The 17,063-nt window shown below is 41.1% G+C and overlaps 1 protein-coding gene across 1 annotated transcript; it reads left to right on the top strand.

Moving 5' to 3' along the window:
- The first annotated feature begins 8,645 nt into the window (after positions 1-8,645).
- Positions 8,646-10,223, top strand: LOC130998620 (uncharacterized). Its single transcript, XM_057924032.1, has 2 exons — positions 8,646-9,032; positions 9,123-10,223. The coding sequence occupies exons 1-2, from the start codon at positions 8,646-8,648 to the stop codon at positions 10,221-10,223; spliced, it is 1,488 nt and encodes a 495-aa protein (XP_057780015.1).
- Positions 10,224-17,063: the final 6,840 nt, after the last annotated feature.

The raw sequence follows: 17,063 nt of genomic DNA, 5'->3' as shown, positions 1-17,063 counted from the left end.
CCAGATGCGCATTTGGGTCCTCCACGGCTTTACCTCCATACTGGTTTTGCTGCACCATCGTGATCAAACCAGTCTTGAGCTCAAAATTATTTGCGTTGACTCTTGGAGGCTCGTAGTACTGATACTGCGGAGTGAACGCCTCATTGATCGGAGGCTGCTTCTGAACCTCGCGGTTTTCCTGCGCCTCAATCAAACGCTGCAGTTGCTCTTTGAGAGCACGAACTTCTTCTACGGTAGCCATAGAACTACCTAGCAAACTTCAGAACCAAAAATCAGGACCACAAGAAAAAAATAAAGAACAGAATTTAAATAAACAGAAAAAAAATCCAGATTAGTATCAAATAATCAACAGATAGTACTGATAAAAATCAGTCCCCGGCAACGGCGCCAAAAACTTGTTCGCTATTTTATTAACACGCCGCAAGTGTACGGGTGCAATTGTGTACAGTAGCAAGCAAGGTCGTATTCCACAGAGACTAATTATTATCAATGCCTATCCTAAATTATTCTACTCTATCTGGACAAACGAAATGAGAGTTTTTGTAGTAAAGAACAAAATAAATAAACAGCAGGAAAGAAAATAAAGCAAGCTGTGAAACAGAGAAACAGATAAGAGAAGATTTCCCAAGGCAAAGGTTTCAACAGATTCTCCTAACTAACATGTTCAATTCAATTAATAAGATGATTCCTAAGGCAATCTCAAAACTAGTCTATACCCACTCCCGTGGCATACAAACCGTTGATTACATGCAAGGCTACCGTCCCCGGATCGCACTTCTAACATGCAACTCCTAAAAGCTCATAGGATTAACGCCCTCACAAATATCGATTCCCTTTAGAATTAAATATATGTGTTCTATGTTCTTAGTTCAGGTAATAATTATCATCTCCCGATATCAAATTAAAACCTATGATTATGCTAAATTGGTGGCCAATCAATAAAGCAAACAATTATAACAAGAACATAAAAAGGAATAACAGTCTCAATTAATTGAATCAAACAATTAGAAATTCAAAACATGTCTACTCCCTAAACCCTGGGAAAAAGGGATTCTAGCCACACATAGACATATGAACTAGAATACAATTCTCAATAAAACAAATAAACATCCAACAAGAAAAACCGTATTGAAATCGAGAATCTTCAATCTTGCTCTGTCTCCGTTCTCCGTCTCTCTCAGCTCTCAGGAAAAGTAAAATATGATACAAAGTGATAAAAGGTCGCAAAGAATAAGTTCTTGGGGAGTATTTATATGCCCTAGGTCTTGTAGCTCTCAAAAATACTCAAAATCGTAAAAAAAACGAATTTTGGGCGGAAATACGGCGACTCGCGCGGCCACGTCGCGCGGCCGCATGGCTGGCCTGCGTGACGAAACAGAACTTCTGACAGCTTTGCGCAGTGATTTTGTTTTGGCTCGTTCTCCCTCGTCCGAACTCCGATTTATGATCCGTTTGCGTTCAAAAACTTCTATCGAGACGAACTACAACTTATATTTCAGCCAATTCTTCCAAATTCTGCTTCATTATTTCTGAAAATTCGTTCAAACACAAGCAAGTAACAAGTTCTTGACCATAAACGAATATAAGCTCAAATAGACCATCAAACACACAAAATCCTCACAACTAAGCATCAAAAATGACACACCAAGAGGTAAAAATGCATGTTTATCAGGAGTCAACGGACTTGAGATTGGGACATTGGATTCTGACCAAGATGACAGATTCATCTTGCCAGAAGAAAATCAGAGTCCAACCCGCTCACAGTCAGAAGGAACAAGCAGATATGATCAAGTCCGACAAGAGTACCAAGACCTAAGAACGAGATTTGAAAATCTCCTTAGGGAGCACAGACAGATCATCAAGAGATTGATCACGTGCAAGATGCTCGAAGGATCATCACGCGCTACTTCATTTCAGATGAAGACGAAGCTGACAGAAGGGATGTTCAAGAGTGCAGACTGATCAATAGACTGAAACTGCTTCAGTCTCAGAAATAGGAACTTCTGCCACGTCTCGAGGAAACAGAGACAAAATTCAGAAGGATGTCAGAAGTATTTGAAGAAGTGATTCATGAAGAAACACTTTAGTTCAGAAGAATGATGAAGCGAGAAAAGAACGTGCAGCAACAGTCGACAGATTTGTAACGAAAGAAGAACCAGTCATACATTCCAGGGAGAACTTACATTTTAGTCTACGACTGATCTTGTGGTAGTAACTGTGTAAGCTTCTCTCAACAAACTCACTTGTTCGTATGTCTGAATTTCTTTATCTACTTCGACTGAAATTTGTTTGAAAGCTGACGTGTCATTAAAATTACTTTCAAATGACACGTAGAAATTTTGTTCTAAAATGGATGACACACGATCACACGATCCCGCCCTTTTTACTAATAAGCGGATTGATCCACGTGCCACGTCTCCATTTGCACGGATTTCAAAAGTTTATTGAAACCGCCTTGTGCACGATCTTTCACATTCTCTTCAAAAACGTTTCATCTTCTGAAAAAAAAAAAAAAGATTTACTCAATCTCAGAGAAATCTTGTGTGCCAAAAATTCTTTGAGTGTGTTTTCTCTTCAAAGCTAACAGTGAAAAATCCACAGTTCAATCTCTGTGAGAACCAATTTACAGATTTTTGCAGAAATCTTCTTCTTTCAAATTTCACATGGCAAAATCCGCATCTCAACAAGTTGTATGTTACGAATCCATTGTAACATCTGAGGCGCTACAGAATCTTGCTGAGTTTGACAAGATAAATGAAATATTGGAACGCCATGGATGGACAAAGTTCCTTCAATGCTCACCGGAGTTCCTTCTCGACAAATCGATCATCAGAGAATTCTACGACAACATCAAGACTGATGAGACAATTGGTGATCTCACAACAGAAGTCACTGTCTTCACCAATGAGAACTTCTCAGAATCCTCGAAGGTTTTCATCAACATCTCACGAACAGCAAGAGAACTGTTCGGACTCCCAACTGAAGAACCAGCACCATTCTTTGCTAATGACGAAGCCACAAATCTCATGAGAGATACACTGATGAGTGATGCCCCTGCCGACTTCAACATCACTGATGTCTTGAGTTTATCAAGATTACATCCTCATCTCAGACCAATCGCCAAATTGATCAAGAAATGCTGGTTTGGCACTCTTGGATCTCCTGGTCATCTCTCGAGACCACACAAACTGGTGTTGATTGCTCTGCTTCAGAAAGGCCCATTCAACTGGGAGAAGTCTTATCTTCAAATCCTTGCTGAAGAAAAGAAGGAATCTCATTCCTCCAAGCATCTTCGTCAAGGAACCAGAGTTTCATCACTGATCCTTTTCAATGTGAAAGGAATTCAATGCTTCTGGAATAACATCACTCAAGTGTCTTCCACCATCCGCCTGTTGGAAGGACAGAAAAGTTCAATCAAAGGGTACATCAGCCTGATAACTGAAACCCCTTTCTCCACTTCAGAGCCACGCTACAAAACTCGAGGCTCAATCAAAAGGAGCCACAACAGTTCTTCATCCCCAGTCAAGATCTTGTTTGACATTCCTCAAAAGTCTCCCAATGAGGATCCTGAAGAAGCTACACAGAAAGCTGCAGAAGAAGTGCTAATTCCAAGCACTGAAACGTCTCAACAACGATCTCCCACTGCTCCTCCACAAGATGAAGGAGAACATCAGCCGAAGGAGACGCAAGCAGCTCACAACAGAAGAACTGATACAGAAGGGCATGCCTCACCTCCTCTCAAAGGATTCTTCCACTTCTGCCTGGAAGGGTTCAACAAGAAAGTGAAGTTTGATGAGCCTGCTGACATCAATGCTGCATCATCGTCCACATCCTCTGTCAATCAAACCACTCTTCTCAGAAACTTCGTGACACTTCTGGCTCAACACTGTGTCACAACCACTTTTCCCACAATCATGGCAACCCAAAATCCTGAAGAGTTTCGGGATCTTGTCAACTACTTCTTCTTCATCTTTGTCAAAACCTTGCCCAAGTCTCAATACAAGGAGATTGATGAAGTGCTAACTGATGAAGAGTTGGAAGCTTTAGAGAGCAGTGTCTTTAGAAAATTCAAAGTCACTAATCTTTGGGATGCTATCCATGACTGGGCACCCAATTTCAAGCTGTACTTGATTTTCAAACTGAACCATCTCAGCATCAGTCTCCCACTGTTCCTCCACAAGATGAAGGAAATCGACAGCCTAATGAGACACAAGCGACTGACATCAGAGGAACTGATTCAGAAGAACTTCCTCTCAGAGGATTCTTCCACTTCTGCCTGGAAGGGTTCAACAAGAAGGCGATGTTTGATGAGCCTGCTGACATTGATGCCGCATCCTCATCCTCTGTCAATCAAACTGCTCTTCTCAAAAACTTTGTGACACAATTGGCCCAACACTGTGTCACAACCACCTTTCCCTCAATCATTGCAACCCTGAATCCTGAAGAGTTTCAGGATCTTGTCAACTATTTCTTCTTCATCTTTGTCAAAACTTTGCCCAAATTGCAATACAAAGAGATTGATGAAGTTCTGACTGAAGAAGAACTGGAAGCTTTAGAGAACAGTGACTTTGAAAAATTCAAAGTCACTAATCTCTGGGATGTTATCCATGACTGGGCACCCAACTTCAAACTGTACCTGATTTCCAGAGGACTTCTCAAAGAAGATGATGCTGAGAATACTGAAATCCATCGTGAGTCTCCACTGCGTCAGACTGCTCCCTCTGACACAAGGAATGAAGACTCAGCCAGTGAAGATCAGAGATCAGCCAGGCCTCTCACCGATGAAGAAATCCAAATGCTTGACGAGAGACTGATCATTCAAGAAGAGGCAACATATGAGCTTAAAGTCAAAATGGCTTTTCTTGAATCCACAGTCGTGCATATTCAACAGCAACTGGAAATGCTGAACACGTACAGCGGCGCTCCTGAGTCTCACGACAAAGACAAACAAGAAGAAGACAGGAAGGGAAAAGGGAAAAAGGTTGAAGAATCAAAAGGAAGTCCTCCAAAGAAACCAAGCAAGAAGCTCCGCATCAACTGAGGTCAAGGGAAGGTCAAGGAATGTCTTCTAATAAAAAAATTCTCATTTTGAAAATGATGTTCCTAGATCATTTTCTTAGATATTTTTTTTTCCTTTGTTTCATGCTTCTGCGCTTCATGCAATTTTGTCAATGAATCCAAATCTGCCTTATTGTTGACCTTACTCAAGTTGTTCCATGAGCTTTACTGATTTAGTTGATAATGGATTATCCAATTTAGGGGGAACTCTGCTTGAGTACTATCAGTTATTGACTGTTTTCCTAACTGATTGTTGGGAACCTGTTTTATCGGCTTTAACCTCAACTGACAAAGAGAATAGGGACATAATGTTTTACTGGCGACTTTGCTTTAGCTTTTTGACTTTTAATTTCATAATACCTCTTTTCGGACTTATCTTTTCAAATCATTGCATGCACTGTACGCCGCCTATTTTCGGCAAGAGATTGTATCTAATATTCCATATCAGTTTAAATCTCTTATTTTAAGGTATTACTCTGACGGGCATTTATTACGGACGTGAAAAATTCATTAAACCTGACTTGGCGCGCAGAATTCAAACCGCCCATGTCTTTTCAGTTGCCCTAGTTTTTGTCCATCATCCACGATCTCAATACATCACGTTCTGCACACTGCCTCCACTGCTCACGTTTTCCCATTCATCACATTCATCATCTTTGTTGCACTCTTTGATGTGTGTATTTTAGTTACTTAGTTTAGTGCGTGTTTCGCCTTGGTTTTATATGATTTTTGCATAGTTTGCAATGATTTGGCGCAGGAATGAGAAGAACTGGAGATGACTGCTGTTGATGGAAGGAGTTGGAGAAAAACGAGCTTTCAATGGAGATTCGACGTGAAGTTGGAAGATAGTTAGAGATTGGGCTTTTAATTTCTTGTTATATTTTATGAAGCTCAAAGCTCTTGTTTTATTTTAGTTTGGATATTAATTAGGTGAAGGGCCGAAGCCCATGATTTCTTTGGATTAGGCGGCACCTTTTAGGAATTTATTTCCTAAACTTTTGGGTTAGGGCCGCATGCATGCATGGCCATATATAATAGTTAGGTTTTATTTTTCTTCACACACAATTTTTATTCAGCCGCAATATTTGATCTAGTTTAGGAGTTGACTTTTGTTAGATATATTTTCATTACTTTCATGCAATTTTCGGTTCATACGTCTTTAGCACTTTCATCTCATAGCTTTAATTTAGATTAGTTCTTGTTTGTTGATCCATCATTGCGGCTGGATTGAATCAAGGAGCAGACGACTTTTCTTCAATTGGTTCAAGGGTTACTTTAATTCTTGCAATTTATTTCATAGCTTTGTTCGATTATTTCTTCATGTTTATTTTTATTTATTTGATTGTTTTTATTTCAAGCATGAGTAGCTAAACCTTTTAATTCGGCGAGAATAATGAAACTCTAATTTAATGATCTGTGAGACCTAATTGGTTTAAAATTGATTCCGATTAATTTCTAGGTTCAAAGATAATTCTGATTTTATTTAAGTCTGGCCAACTAAGGTTTAATTGGATTACAGTCAATTAGTTCCTGCCAATCCGTAATTGTTGGAATTGGACTGATTAGTGATACAATTACCATGTTCGTAGTAGGAATTAATTGGTATATTAATTATTACTAGCGTCTCTAGGATAATTGATATAAATTGGGTTCCTTCATCGTAATGCTATTAGAATATTAAATCTAGGTCTGGCGTCTCCAGCTAGGTTATATTTTAATAAGTGAATAAGCAGGTCTGGCGTCTCCAGCTGTTTATCGACACAGTAAGTAGGAATTGGGGTACGTCCGTTGCGTTTCACGGTATCCTATAACTGGTTGGTTGATAGGGATTAATTAATTATTGCGTCGATGATCAGGGCTTTGAATTAGTGTGGATTTATTTGAGCCGAATTACCCTTTTAATTGATTTAATTCAAGAGTCTTTTATTTGATTAATTTTGCATTCTTAGTTTTAATTAATTCTTCTTAAAATTAAGGCGTGGTGGCAACACCAAAATTTTATAGATTTAGGGAATTGAATGGTTTATTCTGCTCTCTGTGGGATCGACCCTGCTTATCACGATACTAATATATTTTGATAATTCTGCAGAAATTATTTGGTGGTATACGACGTCCACCAAATTGGCGTCGTTGTCGGGGAGCGGTGTTAATCTAATTCTTTTCCCTTTGATCTATTTTTCCTTTTTTATTTTCTTTTTTTTATGAGCAGATCGTCCAAGCCAAACCTCCTCTACGATTGTGAAATTGAGAAGACCGCGAAGAAGTTAAGGAAAGAGGCTAAGGCGAGGAAGCTACTGGATCTGCTGGGTTCACAGTCCGACCTACCGGATCGAACGGAGCAGTTCGTCGAGGAGAAGCCCGGTGCTGTAGCTGCTGACGAGGTTCTGTTTGCCCAAACAGACCACAACTCAGAGACAGAATCAGACTTTGAAGAAGAAACTGACTCGATTTCGATTACAAGTACTGAGAGTGACATGGCTGACGATCCGAGACTGTGCGATCTCTCCAGCCACGAAGCTGATGACCCCCCAACTCCGATCCGGATGCCGGCGGCTACTACTGCTATAGAAATTAAGCTTGGGTTGCTTAATGTTCTTCCTAAGTACTACGGGAAGAAATGAGAAGATCCATATAATTTCCTAAGCGAATTCATCAAGATCTGCAAGGTACAGAAGCGCCCTACTGGAGTAACGGAGGAACACTTTAGATTAGCTGTTTTTCCCTTCACCATGACAGCAGAGGCGAACTCTTGGTTCGCGAGTCTTCCACCTTATTCTATCACTACATGGGCGGAGATGAAGAGGCTATTCCTGGAGCACTTTTTCCCTCCCACCAAGACTAATGCGCTTAAGAAGGAAATCAGTGGTGCAAAGCAGGAGTATGATGAGTCATTAAGCGCCTACTGGACCAGATTTAGGAGGTTGGTGGATAGTTGCCCAAACCACAAGTTTTCTGAGGGCGACTTGTTGCAATACTTCTACCAAGGGAAGACAATAGACAGCAAGAATTTGGTGAATTCGGCAAGTGGAGGGGGATTTTCCCAGAACACGATGAGTGAAGCCAAAAGATTGATACAACACTTGGTGGAAGCGACAAGGGAGTATGAGGAGCCGCGCATCCAACTGCTCAAGAAAGCTGCTCAAGCTAGTTCGTCGGATTTTGAGGATAAGTTCGAAGCAAGGTTGGGGAAAATTGAGAAAATGCTAAGTACTGTGGTGGAGAAGGTTGCAACTGCTGGACAACCGACAGAAAAGCCATGTGGAGCATGTGGTAATTCAGGCCACACGAGCTTACAATGCACAGGGGATGAGGAAGAGTATCAAGCCCATGCAAACTCTTCCCACAATTTTTACAGCTGCGACGCACCACTGCCCCATTTGCCCAAACGGGACCAGTACACGAACAATCACAATGCTCCATGGCGAAACCATCCCAATTTTCGATGGAGAGATCCCGAGCCGAAGCAACCACCAGCGATGCAGCAGCCACAGAAGCAAAATTACCGTCCTCCACATCAAAGGACGGGGTATCAAGCTCCACAAGCTCAGCAACATCCTCCCGACAAGCAAGGCAAGTCACTTGAGGAGATGATGGTGGATTTGATTGGTAACCAACAGTTTCTGCAAAGTAATGTGCAACAGCTTCAACAATCTCAAGCCGAGCAGAAGGTGCAAATCGAAGGACTATCCCGTCAGATGTCTCAGCTCGCCACATCCATGAATCAACTTAAGGGAAATAATGGAGCCTTACCATCTCAAGTTCATGTGAATCCCAAGGAGAATGTCAATAAGATCACCTTGAGGAGCGGTACAGAGTTGGACGGACCGACACCCCAGAGCTCTCAAGATGGTTTGCAGGCAGATTATGGAGTTGAGTTTCGTGTGGAAGAATTCGAGCGTTCTGGTGGCACGACGGATCCAGTCATTCAGCAGGCAGAACAGCCCTGTTTGGCCAAACAGAACAAGGGGTCGACAGTTGAGCAGAAGGGGGAATGAGCAGCACCTGAATCCAACGAAGAGGAGCAGACCAAGGACTCTAACCCTTTGAGCTTACATGATCCCAAGGTTGCAACATCAGTTCCCTTTCCAGGAAGATTGGCGAGGAAGAAGCCGGAAGAGGAACTCATTGATTTTGTGAAGATCTTTGGCAAACTTGAAGTGAATCTTCCATTCTTGCAAGCACTGAAAATTCCTCCTTTTGGGAAATTTGTGAAGGACTTCATAGCTGGAAAGTCCAAGGCAACTGGAAAGATTGTGATGGGCGAGAACGTTTCAGCCACACTCAAGAAGGAGTTACCAGCCAAGTGCAAAGATCCTGGTATGTTTTCTCTTCCCATTTACATTGGTGATACTAGGATCGAGCATGCCATGTGTGACTTAGGAGCGTCTATCAATGTTATGCCTCTCACTGTTTATAATAGATTGTCGGGTGTAGAATTGGTAGATACTAGAGTGGTCATTCAGTTAGCCGATAGGTCTTGTGTTTATCTCGAGGGTTTGCTCGAGAATGTTCTTGTGAGTGTGAATAATTTTGTTTATCCTGCCGATTTCTATGTGGTGAGGATGAGTGGAGTGCAATCTGAAGGTTCAACGGGAGTCCTTTTAGGCCGTCCGTTCCTAAGAACTGCAAAGTCAATCATAGATGTTAGTAATGGCACGATTTGTCTGGATTATCATGGGGAGAAATACACTTTTAGTATGGATGATGCCATGAAAACTCCTAATGATGCTGAAAATGCTTATTCTATTGATGTGATTGACCCTCTCGTCCAAGAATTTCTTGAGACCGAATTCATGCAGGATAAGTTGGAGCTCACCATGATCAAGAGCTGGACAGATTTTGATGCTCAAGGGATGAACGATGCAGAGGTCAAGGAGGCCATCATGTCTCTTTATGCACAACCGGAGGTGGTCAGTTTGGGAAGCCAGTTCTGTTTGCCCAAACAGACATCGTACGATAGACCACTGAGATCCGATGAGAAGCCGCCTGAACTGGAGCTCAAACCTCTACCTCTGAATCTGAAGTATGTTTACTTGGGGGATGCTGATACTCTTCCAGTCATCATTAGCAGCGACTTGACCGCAAGCCAGGAGCAGCAGTTGATCACCGTGCTTAAAAGGAACAAGAAGGCTATTGGTGGACATTGGCGGACAACACTGGTATAAGTCCTGACGTGTGCCAACACAACATCTTGATGGAGCCGGATGCTAAGCCTGTTAGAGATCCGCAGAGGAAGTTGAATCCGAACATGAGGGAGATCGTGCTTAAGGAGATTCTAAAGCTTCTCGCTTTAGGAATCATTTATCCTATCTCTTACAGCAAGTGGGTGAGCCCGATTCACATGGTTCCAAAGAAGTCGAGGTTGCAAGTGGTTGAGAACGAGAAGAATGAGTTGGTGCCGATGCATCTTGTGACTGGATGGCGGATGTGCATCGATTACCGGAAGTTAAATGCAGCCACTCGCAACGACCATTTTCCTCTACCATTCATTGATCAGATGTTGGAGCGCCTAGCTGGACAATCATTCTTTTGCTTCTTGGATGGATATAGTGGCTATTTTCAAATTCATGTCAACCAAGAAGATCAAGAGAAGACTACCTTCACCTGCCCGTTTGGAACATATGCTTGCAAGAGGATGCCGTTTGGATTGTGCAACGCACCTGGCACTTTCCAAAGATGTATGATGAGCATTTTTTCTGATTTGATCGAGAAGAGCATTGAAATCTTTATGGATGATTTTACAGTTTATGGAGCATCGTTTGAGGGCTGCCTTGACAACTTGGAGAAGGTTTTGACACGTTGTGTGGAGAAGAATCTAATCTTGAATTTCGAAAAGTGTCATTTTATGGTCAAGGAGGGCATCATTTTAAGCCATGTTGTTTCAGAAAGAGGGATTCAAGTGGACAAGGCAAAGGTGGATTTGATAGCGAAGCTACCGTACCCTACAAATGTGAAGGAGATTCGAGGTTTTCTTGGTCACGTTGGATTCTACAGAAGATTCATCAAGGATTTCGCAAAGATCGCGCAACCATTGACACATCTGCTGTAGAATGATGTTCCGTTTCCCCTAACAGACGATTGTAAGCAGGCGTTTGACTTGTTGAAAACCAAGTTGACCACGGCTCCGATTATGCAACCACCTGACTGGAGCCTTCCTTTTGAGCTCATGTGCGACGCTAGTGAACATGCTGTGGGTGCGGTTCTTGGACAAAAGATGGGGAAGGAGAGCCACGTAATTTATTATGCTTCAAAGACGTTGAATCCTGCCCAATACAACTACGCAACAACAGAAAAAGAGATGTTGGCGATTATTTTTGCCTTTGAAAAGTTCCGTTCATATCTTTTGGGGGCGAAAATAATTGTCTACACGGACCATGCCGCATTGAAGTTTCTACTATCAAAGAAGGAGTCAAAACCACGCTTGATTAGATGGATTCTTTTGTTGCAGGAGTTTGATTGGGAGATTCGGGATAAGAAGGGAGCCGAGAATCATGTGGCTGATCATTTAAGTCGTTTAGTCCAGAAAGATGAAGATGAGATCCCTATCAACGAAGCTTTCCCAGAAGAGCATCTTTATGCTATCCAGACCTGTTTGGCTGTCTGTTTGCCCAAACAGAGCCTTCTATCCGAGCCAGCAGCACGTTCAGTCGTTGTCAAGAGAGATCCCGAACCTTGGTTTGCCGATATTGTCAACTACTTGACATCTGGACAATTTCCACCTCTGTTCACAAAGGCGCAGCGGATGAAACTAAGGAGTGAGTGTAAGTATTATTTCTGGGATGAGCCATACTTGTGGAAGGTTGGAGCCGATCAAGTTATACGCCAATGCATTCCCGAGGTAGAACAACAGGAAATTCTCTTGCACTGCCATTCTCTCGCGTGTGGAGGACACTTTGGCCCAAAGAGGACAGCTCGGAAGGTGCTCGATTCAGGATTCTTCAGGCCCACGTTGAATAGAAGTGCGTATTTGTTTTGCAAGAGTTGTGGGAGATGTCAACTGACCGGAAGTATTTCCAAACGAGATGAGATGCCCCAAGTCCCGCTGATTTTTTTTTCTTCTTCTTTTTCTGTTTTTCTCTTCTTTTTTTTTTCTTTTTCTGCACCACTTCATTAAAACAACACAATCATGCAAAGAGTACATCAAAAACAATCTGCCCAACTGTCAACATCCTCCTCTGTTTGGCCAAACAGACCATCTGTCTAGATTCAGAATGTAATTTTTGCTCGGGTTCTGTTTGGGCAAACAAGCATCCTTATGCACATTCCTCCAAAAGCTCAATTAGGACGTAATTCAATTCTAGCATGCACAATAGGGCCAAAGAGAAGGTAAAAAAACAGGCCTTGGCTATATATATATAGTGACTAATATGAACAATAACGGCAAAGGCTCAAACATGGCTCACTAGGGGTTAGTGTATGGGTAGGAATTCAAAAGCAGGCCAAATGGCTACCCTAGTGCCTTTTTTCATTCACCACATATGACACACTTAATATCACGACTTCACGGATAATCAAATCTCTCAAAACCAAGAATAGTAGAGAGTGCTCTACTCTATTAGGCTCAATACCTCACTTATGTGTAGTTTAGATTCACTCATCGCCCTTATTTTGTCATTCCAGACATCATTTAATAAAAACACACACTGTCAATCACAAGTTCTCAATTCTTAAGTAGAAAAAGATCAAGTTATCACACATATTCAAATCTAACAGCATGCTCCAACAACTGAACTTATCAATTACATGGCCAGAAGACTCACAAAAACTTAACATAAACTGACTCAACAAAGCAAAGACTCAAAGACGCCCCCCTCACACAGAACGACACTCAAAACACAGAAGCATAAGTAAGGGACAACGAAAACACAGAACGACACTCAAAACAGAAAAAACAACACAAGAACAAACAAAAAAGAACAGGAAAAGAAAGGAAATCACCGCGCGCGCTGCCGCCGCAGCTCCTGTCTGATGGTGGCGCTCAAGTTTGCGATGCTCTCCTGCAGGGCTGCTACGTGCCCATCCAACTGCGCCAGCTGCTATGTAACCGCCGTCCTGAACTGTGAATGCTTCCAACACTTAGAAAAATTTTCACCAAACTCAACCAAAATTTCGACCTATTTTTTTATATATATATTTTAATGGTAAAGAAATTGAACATAACAAAACCTTAAAACTAAATAAGGGAAACTAAGACTGAAAAGAAAACTCAGCAAAAAACGAGAATTAAAGAAAAGAAAAACAAAACGGAAAAATAAAAGGGAAAGAAAGTCGGGTTGCCTCCCGATAAGCGCCATTATTTAACGTCGTCGGCTTGACTTCCAGTTTTGATCAAGAATGTTTCAGAGGTAGGAGTGAAATTTCTTCCACATCTACCACGGGTGATGTATCATAATACGGCTTCAATCGATGTCCATTGACAGTAAACGTCTTCGCCGTATCCAAACTACGAATCTCAAATGCCCCGTTTGGGCAAACAGACTGTATGACGAATGGGCCAATCCACTTCGTCTTCAATTTCCCGGGCATCAACCGCAGCTTTGACTGGAACAACGGCACTCTTTGGCTGACTTCAAATGACTTTCCTCGCAGGTTCTTGTCGTGCCACATCTTGGTGCGATCCTTGTACCACGTCGCTGTGTCATAAGCTTCAAGATGAAGCTCCTCCAACTCTTGAAGTTGGAATTTCCTCTCCTCCTCACACTTAGGCGATTGCATGTTCACCTTCTTGATTGCCCAATATGCTCTATGCTCCAATCCAACAGGTAAGTGGCACATCTTCCCAAAAATCAATCGATAAGGTGACATGCCAATTGGAGTTTTATAGGCCGTTCGATAAGCCCACAATACATCATCAAGCCTTGAACTCCAATCCTTACTTGATGGATTCACCGTCTTCTCCAAGATTTGCTTTATCTCCCGGTTGGAAACTTCGGCTTGCCCGTTTGTTTGAGGATGATAGGGAGTAGCCAATCTATGTTGAACTCCATACTTCCGCATCAAAGCTTCAATTGTGCGGTTGCAAAAATGAGTCCCTTGATCGCTTATCACTGCTCGCGGTACTCCATACCTTGTGAAAATATGAGACTTCAAGAATGCAGCGACCACCTTGGAGTCATTCGTTCTGGTGGCTTTCGCTTCTACCCATTTTGAGACATAGTCGACGGCGAGCAATATGTCGAGATTTCTGAATGAACTCGGAAACGGCCCCATAAATTCCATCCCCCACACATCGAATACCTCACAAGAAGAAAAAAAAAAAAGAGAAAAACATAAAAAGAAGAAGAAAAAAAAAACAAAAAAAAAGAGAGATAAAATAAAGGTTGCACCAAGGATGAATTAGTATACATGCATTGAGTTGTTTGATGGTTGTTGCCCATAGTTCGTTGGAAGTTGCTCTTCATATGTTTAGAATTCTTTTGGGTGTGATTTGATTCGAGCATGCACGATATTTGATCTTCAATGTTTGAACTTAGGACCCCTAGGATCTTGCCTACATCATTGATAGTCCTTAGCCCCATTACAACCAAGAAGAAAGACCTCTTTGAGCCATAATGTGACTGCAAAATATCATGATTAATTGGAGTTTCTTTTTGTGTGAGAATTACCTTATCTTATGGAGAGATTGAATGAGCGTGAGAGTTGCACTCATTATTACCTAATTTGGACTAGATTGATGATGAAACATATGTTGGAGGTTCATGTTCTTAGTTCGAGAGTTGAGAAGTGATTGTGAATTGCATGATATTCGATTTGATAGAATGTTGCGTCCTGATGCTTGGCTAGTTGTTTGGTTTGTCCGTGTCTTGTCTCGTTTTCATTTTTACTTTCCTGTTCTTTGCGTGTGTTTGTTGTGTCTGTTTTCAGTTCGTTCGTTTCTAGAGTCTTCGTGTCAAGGAAGGGAGTTGCTTCTAGTGGCTGAATTTCACCATTAATTCTTCTCTTATTTCATACTTGAGGACAAGTATGATCTAAGTGTGAGGGGATTTGATGTGTGTATTTTAGTTACTTAGTTTAGTGCGTGTTTCGCCTTGGTTTTATATGATTTTTGCATAGTTTGCAATGATTTGGCGCAGGAATGAGAAGAACTGGAGATGACTGCTGTTGATGGAAAGAGTTGGAGAAAAGCGAGCTTTCGATGGAGATTCGACGTGAAGTTGGAAGATAGTTAGAGATTGGGCTTTTAATTACTTGTTATATTTTTATGAAGCTCAAAACTCTTGTTTTATTTTAATTCGGATATTAATTAGGTGAAGGGCCGAAGCCCATGATTTCTTTGGATTAGGCGGCACCTTTTAGGAATTTATTTCCTAAACTTTTGGGTTAGGGCCGCATGCATGCATGGCCATATATTATAGTTAGGTTTTATTTTTCTTCACACATAATTTTTATTCAGCCGCAATATTTGATCTAGTTTAGGAGTTGACTTTTGTTAGATATATTTTCATTACTTTCATGCAGTTTTCGGTTCATACGTCTTTAGCACTTTCATCTCATAGCTTTAATTTAGATTAATTCTTGTTTGTTGATCCATCATTGCGGCTGGATTGAATCAAGGAGCAGACGACTTTTCTTCAATTGGTTCAAGGGTTACTTTAATTCTTGCAATTTATTTCATAGCTTTGTTCGATTATTTCTTAATGTATATTTTTATTTATTTGATTGTTTTTATTTCAAGCATGAGTAGCTAAACCTTTTAATTCGGCGAGAATAATGAAACTCTAATTTAATGATCTGTGAGACCTAATTGGTTTAAAATTGATTCCGATTAATTCCTAGGTTCAAAGATAATTCTGATTTTATTTAAGTCTGGCCAACTTAGGTTTAATTGGATTACAGTCAATTAGTTCCTGTCAATCCGTAATTGTTGGAATTGGACTGATTAGTGATACAACTACCATGTTCGTAGTAGGAATTAATTGGTATATTAATTATTACTAGCGTCTCTAGGATAATTGATATAAATTGGGTTCCTTCATCGTAATGCTATTAGAATATTAAATCTAGGTCTGGCGTCTCCAGCTAGGTTATATTTTAATAAGGGAATAAGCAGGTCTGGCGTCTCCAGCTGTTTATCGACATAGTAAGTAGGAATTGGGGTACGTCCGTTGCGTTTCACGGTATCCTATAACTGGTTGGTTGATAGGGATTAATTAATTATTGCGTCGATGATCAGAGCTTTGAATTAGTGTGGATTTATTTGAGCCGAATTACCCTTTTAATTGATTTAATTCAAGAGTCTTTTATTTGATTAATTTTGCATTCTTAGTTTTAATTAATTCTTCTTAAAATTAAGGCGTGGTGGCAACACCAAAATTTTATAGATTTAGGGAATTGAATGGTTTATTCTGCTCTCTGTGGGATCGACCCTGCTTATCACGATACTAATATATTTTGATAATTCTGCAGGAATTATTTTGTGGTATACGACGTCCACCACTCTTCTAACCGCAAAATCCACAGCACTCTTCTGTGAGATTACTCCTTGCAAACCTTTTTACTTTTCAGATCAAGCATCAGAAATGGCGAGAACCAACTTTAAGAAGAACGACAACAAACAAGGAGCCAACACAAAGAAGAACGACAACAAGGAGGAGACTTCGATCAAGAAGGAGATCCGATATGAACAATCCGTGGACAAGGACTCTTTCAAAAAGAAGGCTGAATACGTGAAAGTTTCAAAAATTCTCAACCGACATGGATGGACAAAGTTCGTCACCGCTGAAGCGAAATATCTACTCGATGATGCAGTCAGAGAATTCTATAAGAATCTCAAATTCAACAGCTCCGGAGAGCTTATCTCCAAAGTCAGCGTTTTCACGACGCCAGACTGCGAAGCAGACAAGAAAGAGACTCTCAACGTCTCTGAGATTGTCAAGGAACTGTTCGAGCTTCCGAACAGTGGAACTTCTTTTTCCAGCGTAACTGATGAAGAAGTCAACAAGACTCTGAAATCTGCTCTGAAGGATGAATCTGAATCGACGGAAAGGACTATCACACTTTCCCAC

This window comes from Salvia miltiorrhiza, chromosome 8, assembly GCF_028751815.1.
Source record: "Salvia miltiorrhiza cultivar Shanhuang (shh) chromosome 8, IMPLAD_Smil_shh, whole genome shotgun sequence".
Lineage (NCBI taxonomy): Eukaryota > Viridiplantae > Streptophyta > Magnoliopsida > Lamiales > Lamiaceae > Salvia > Salvia miltiorrhiza.
This window is presented reverse-complemented; position numbering and strand designations above follow the sequence as displayed.

Excerpts from the sequence above, each read along its gene's own strand:
- LOC130998620 (XM_057924032.1), top strand. The coding sequence starts at position 8,646 with ATGATGGTGGATTTGATTGGTAACCAACAGTTTCTGCAAAGTAATGTG. Across the intron at positions 9,033-9,122 it reads AACAGAACAAGGGGTCGACA|GTTGCAACATCAGTTCCCTT; the intron begins GTTGAGCAGAAG and ends CATGATCCCAAG.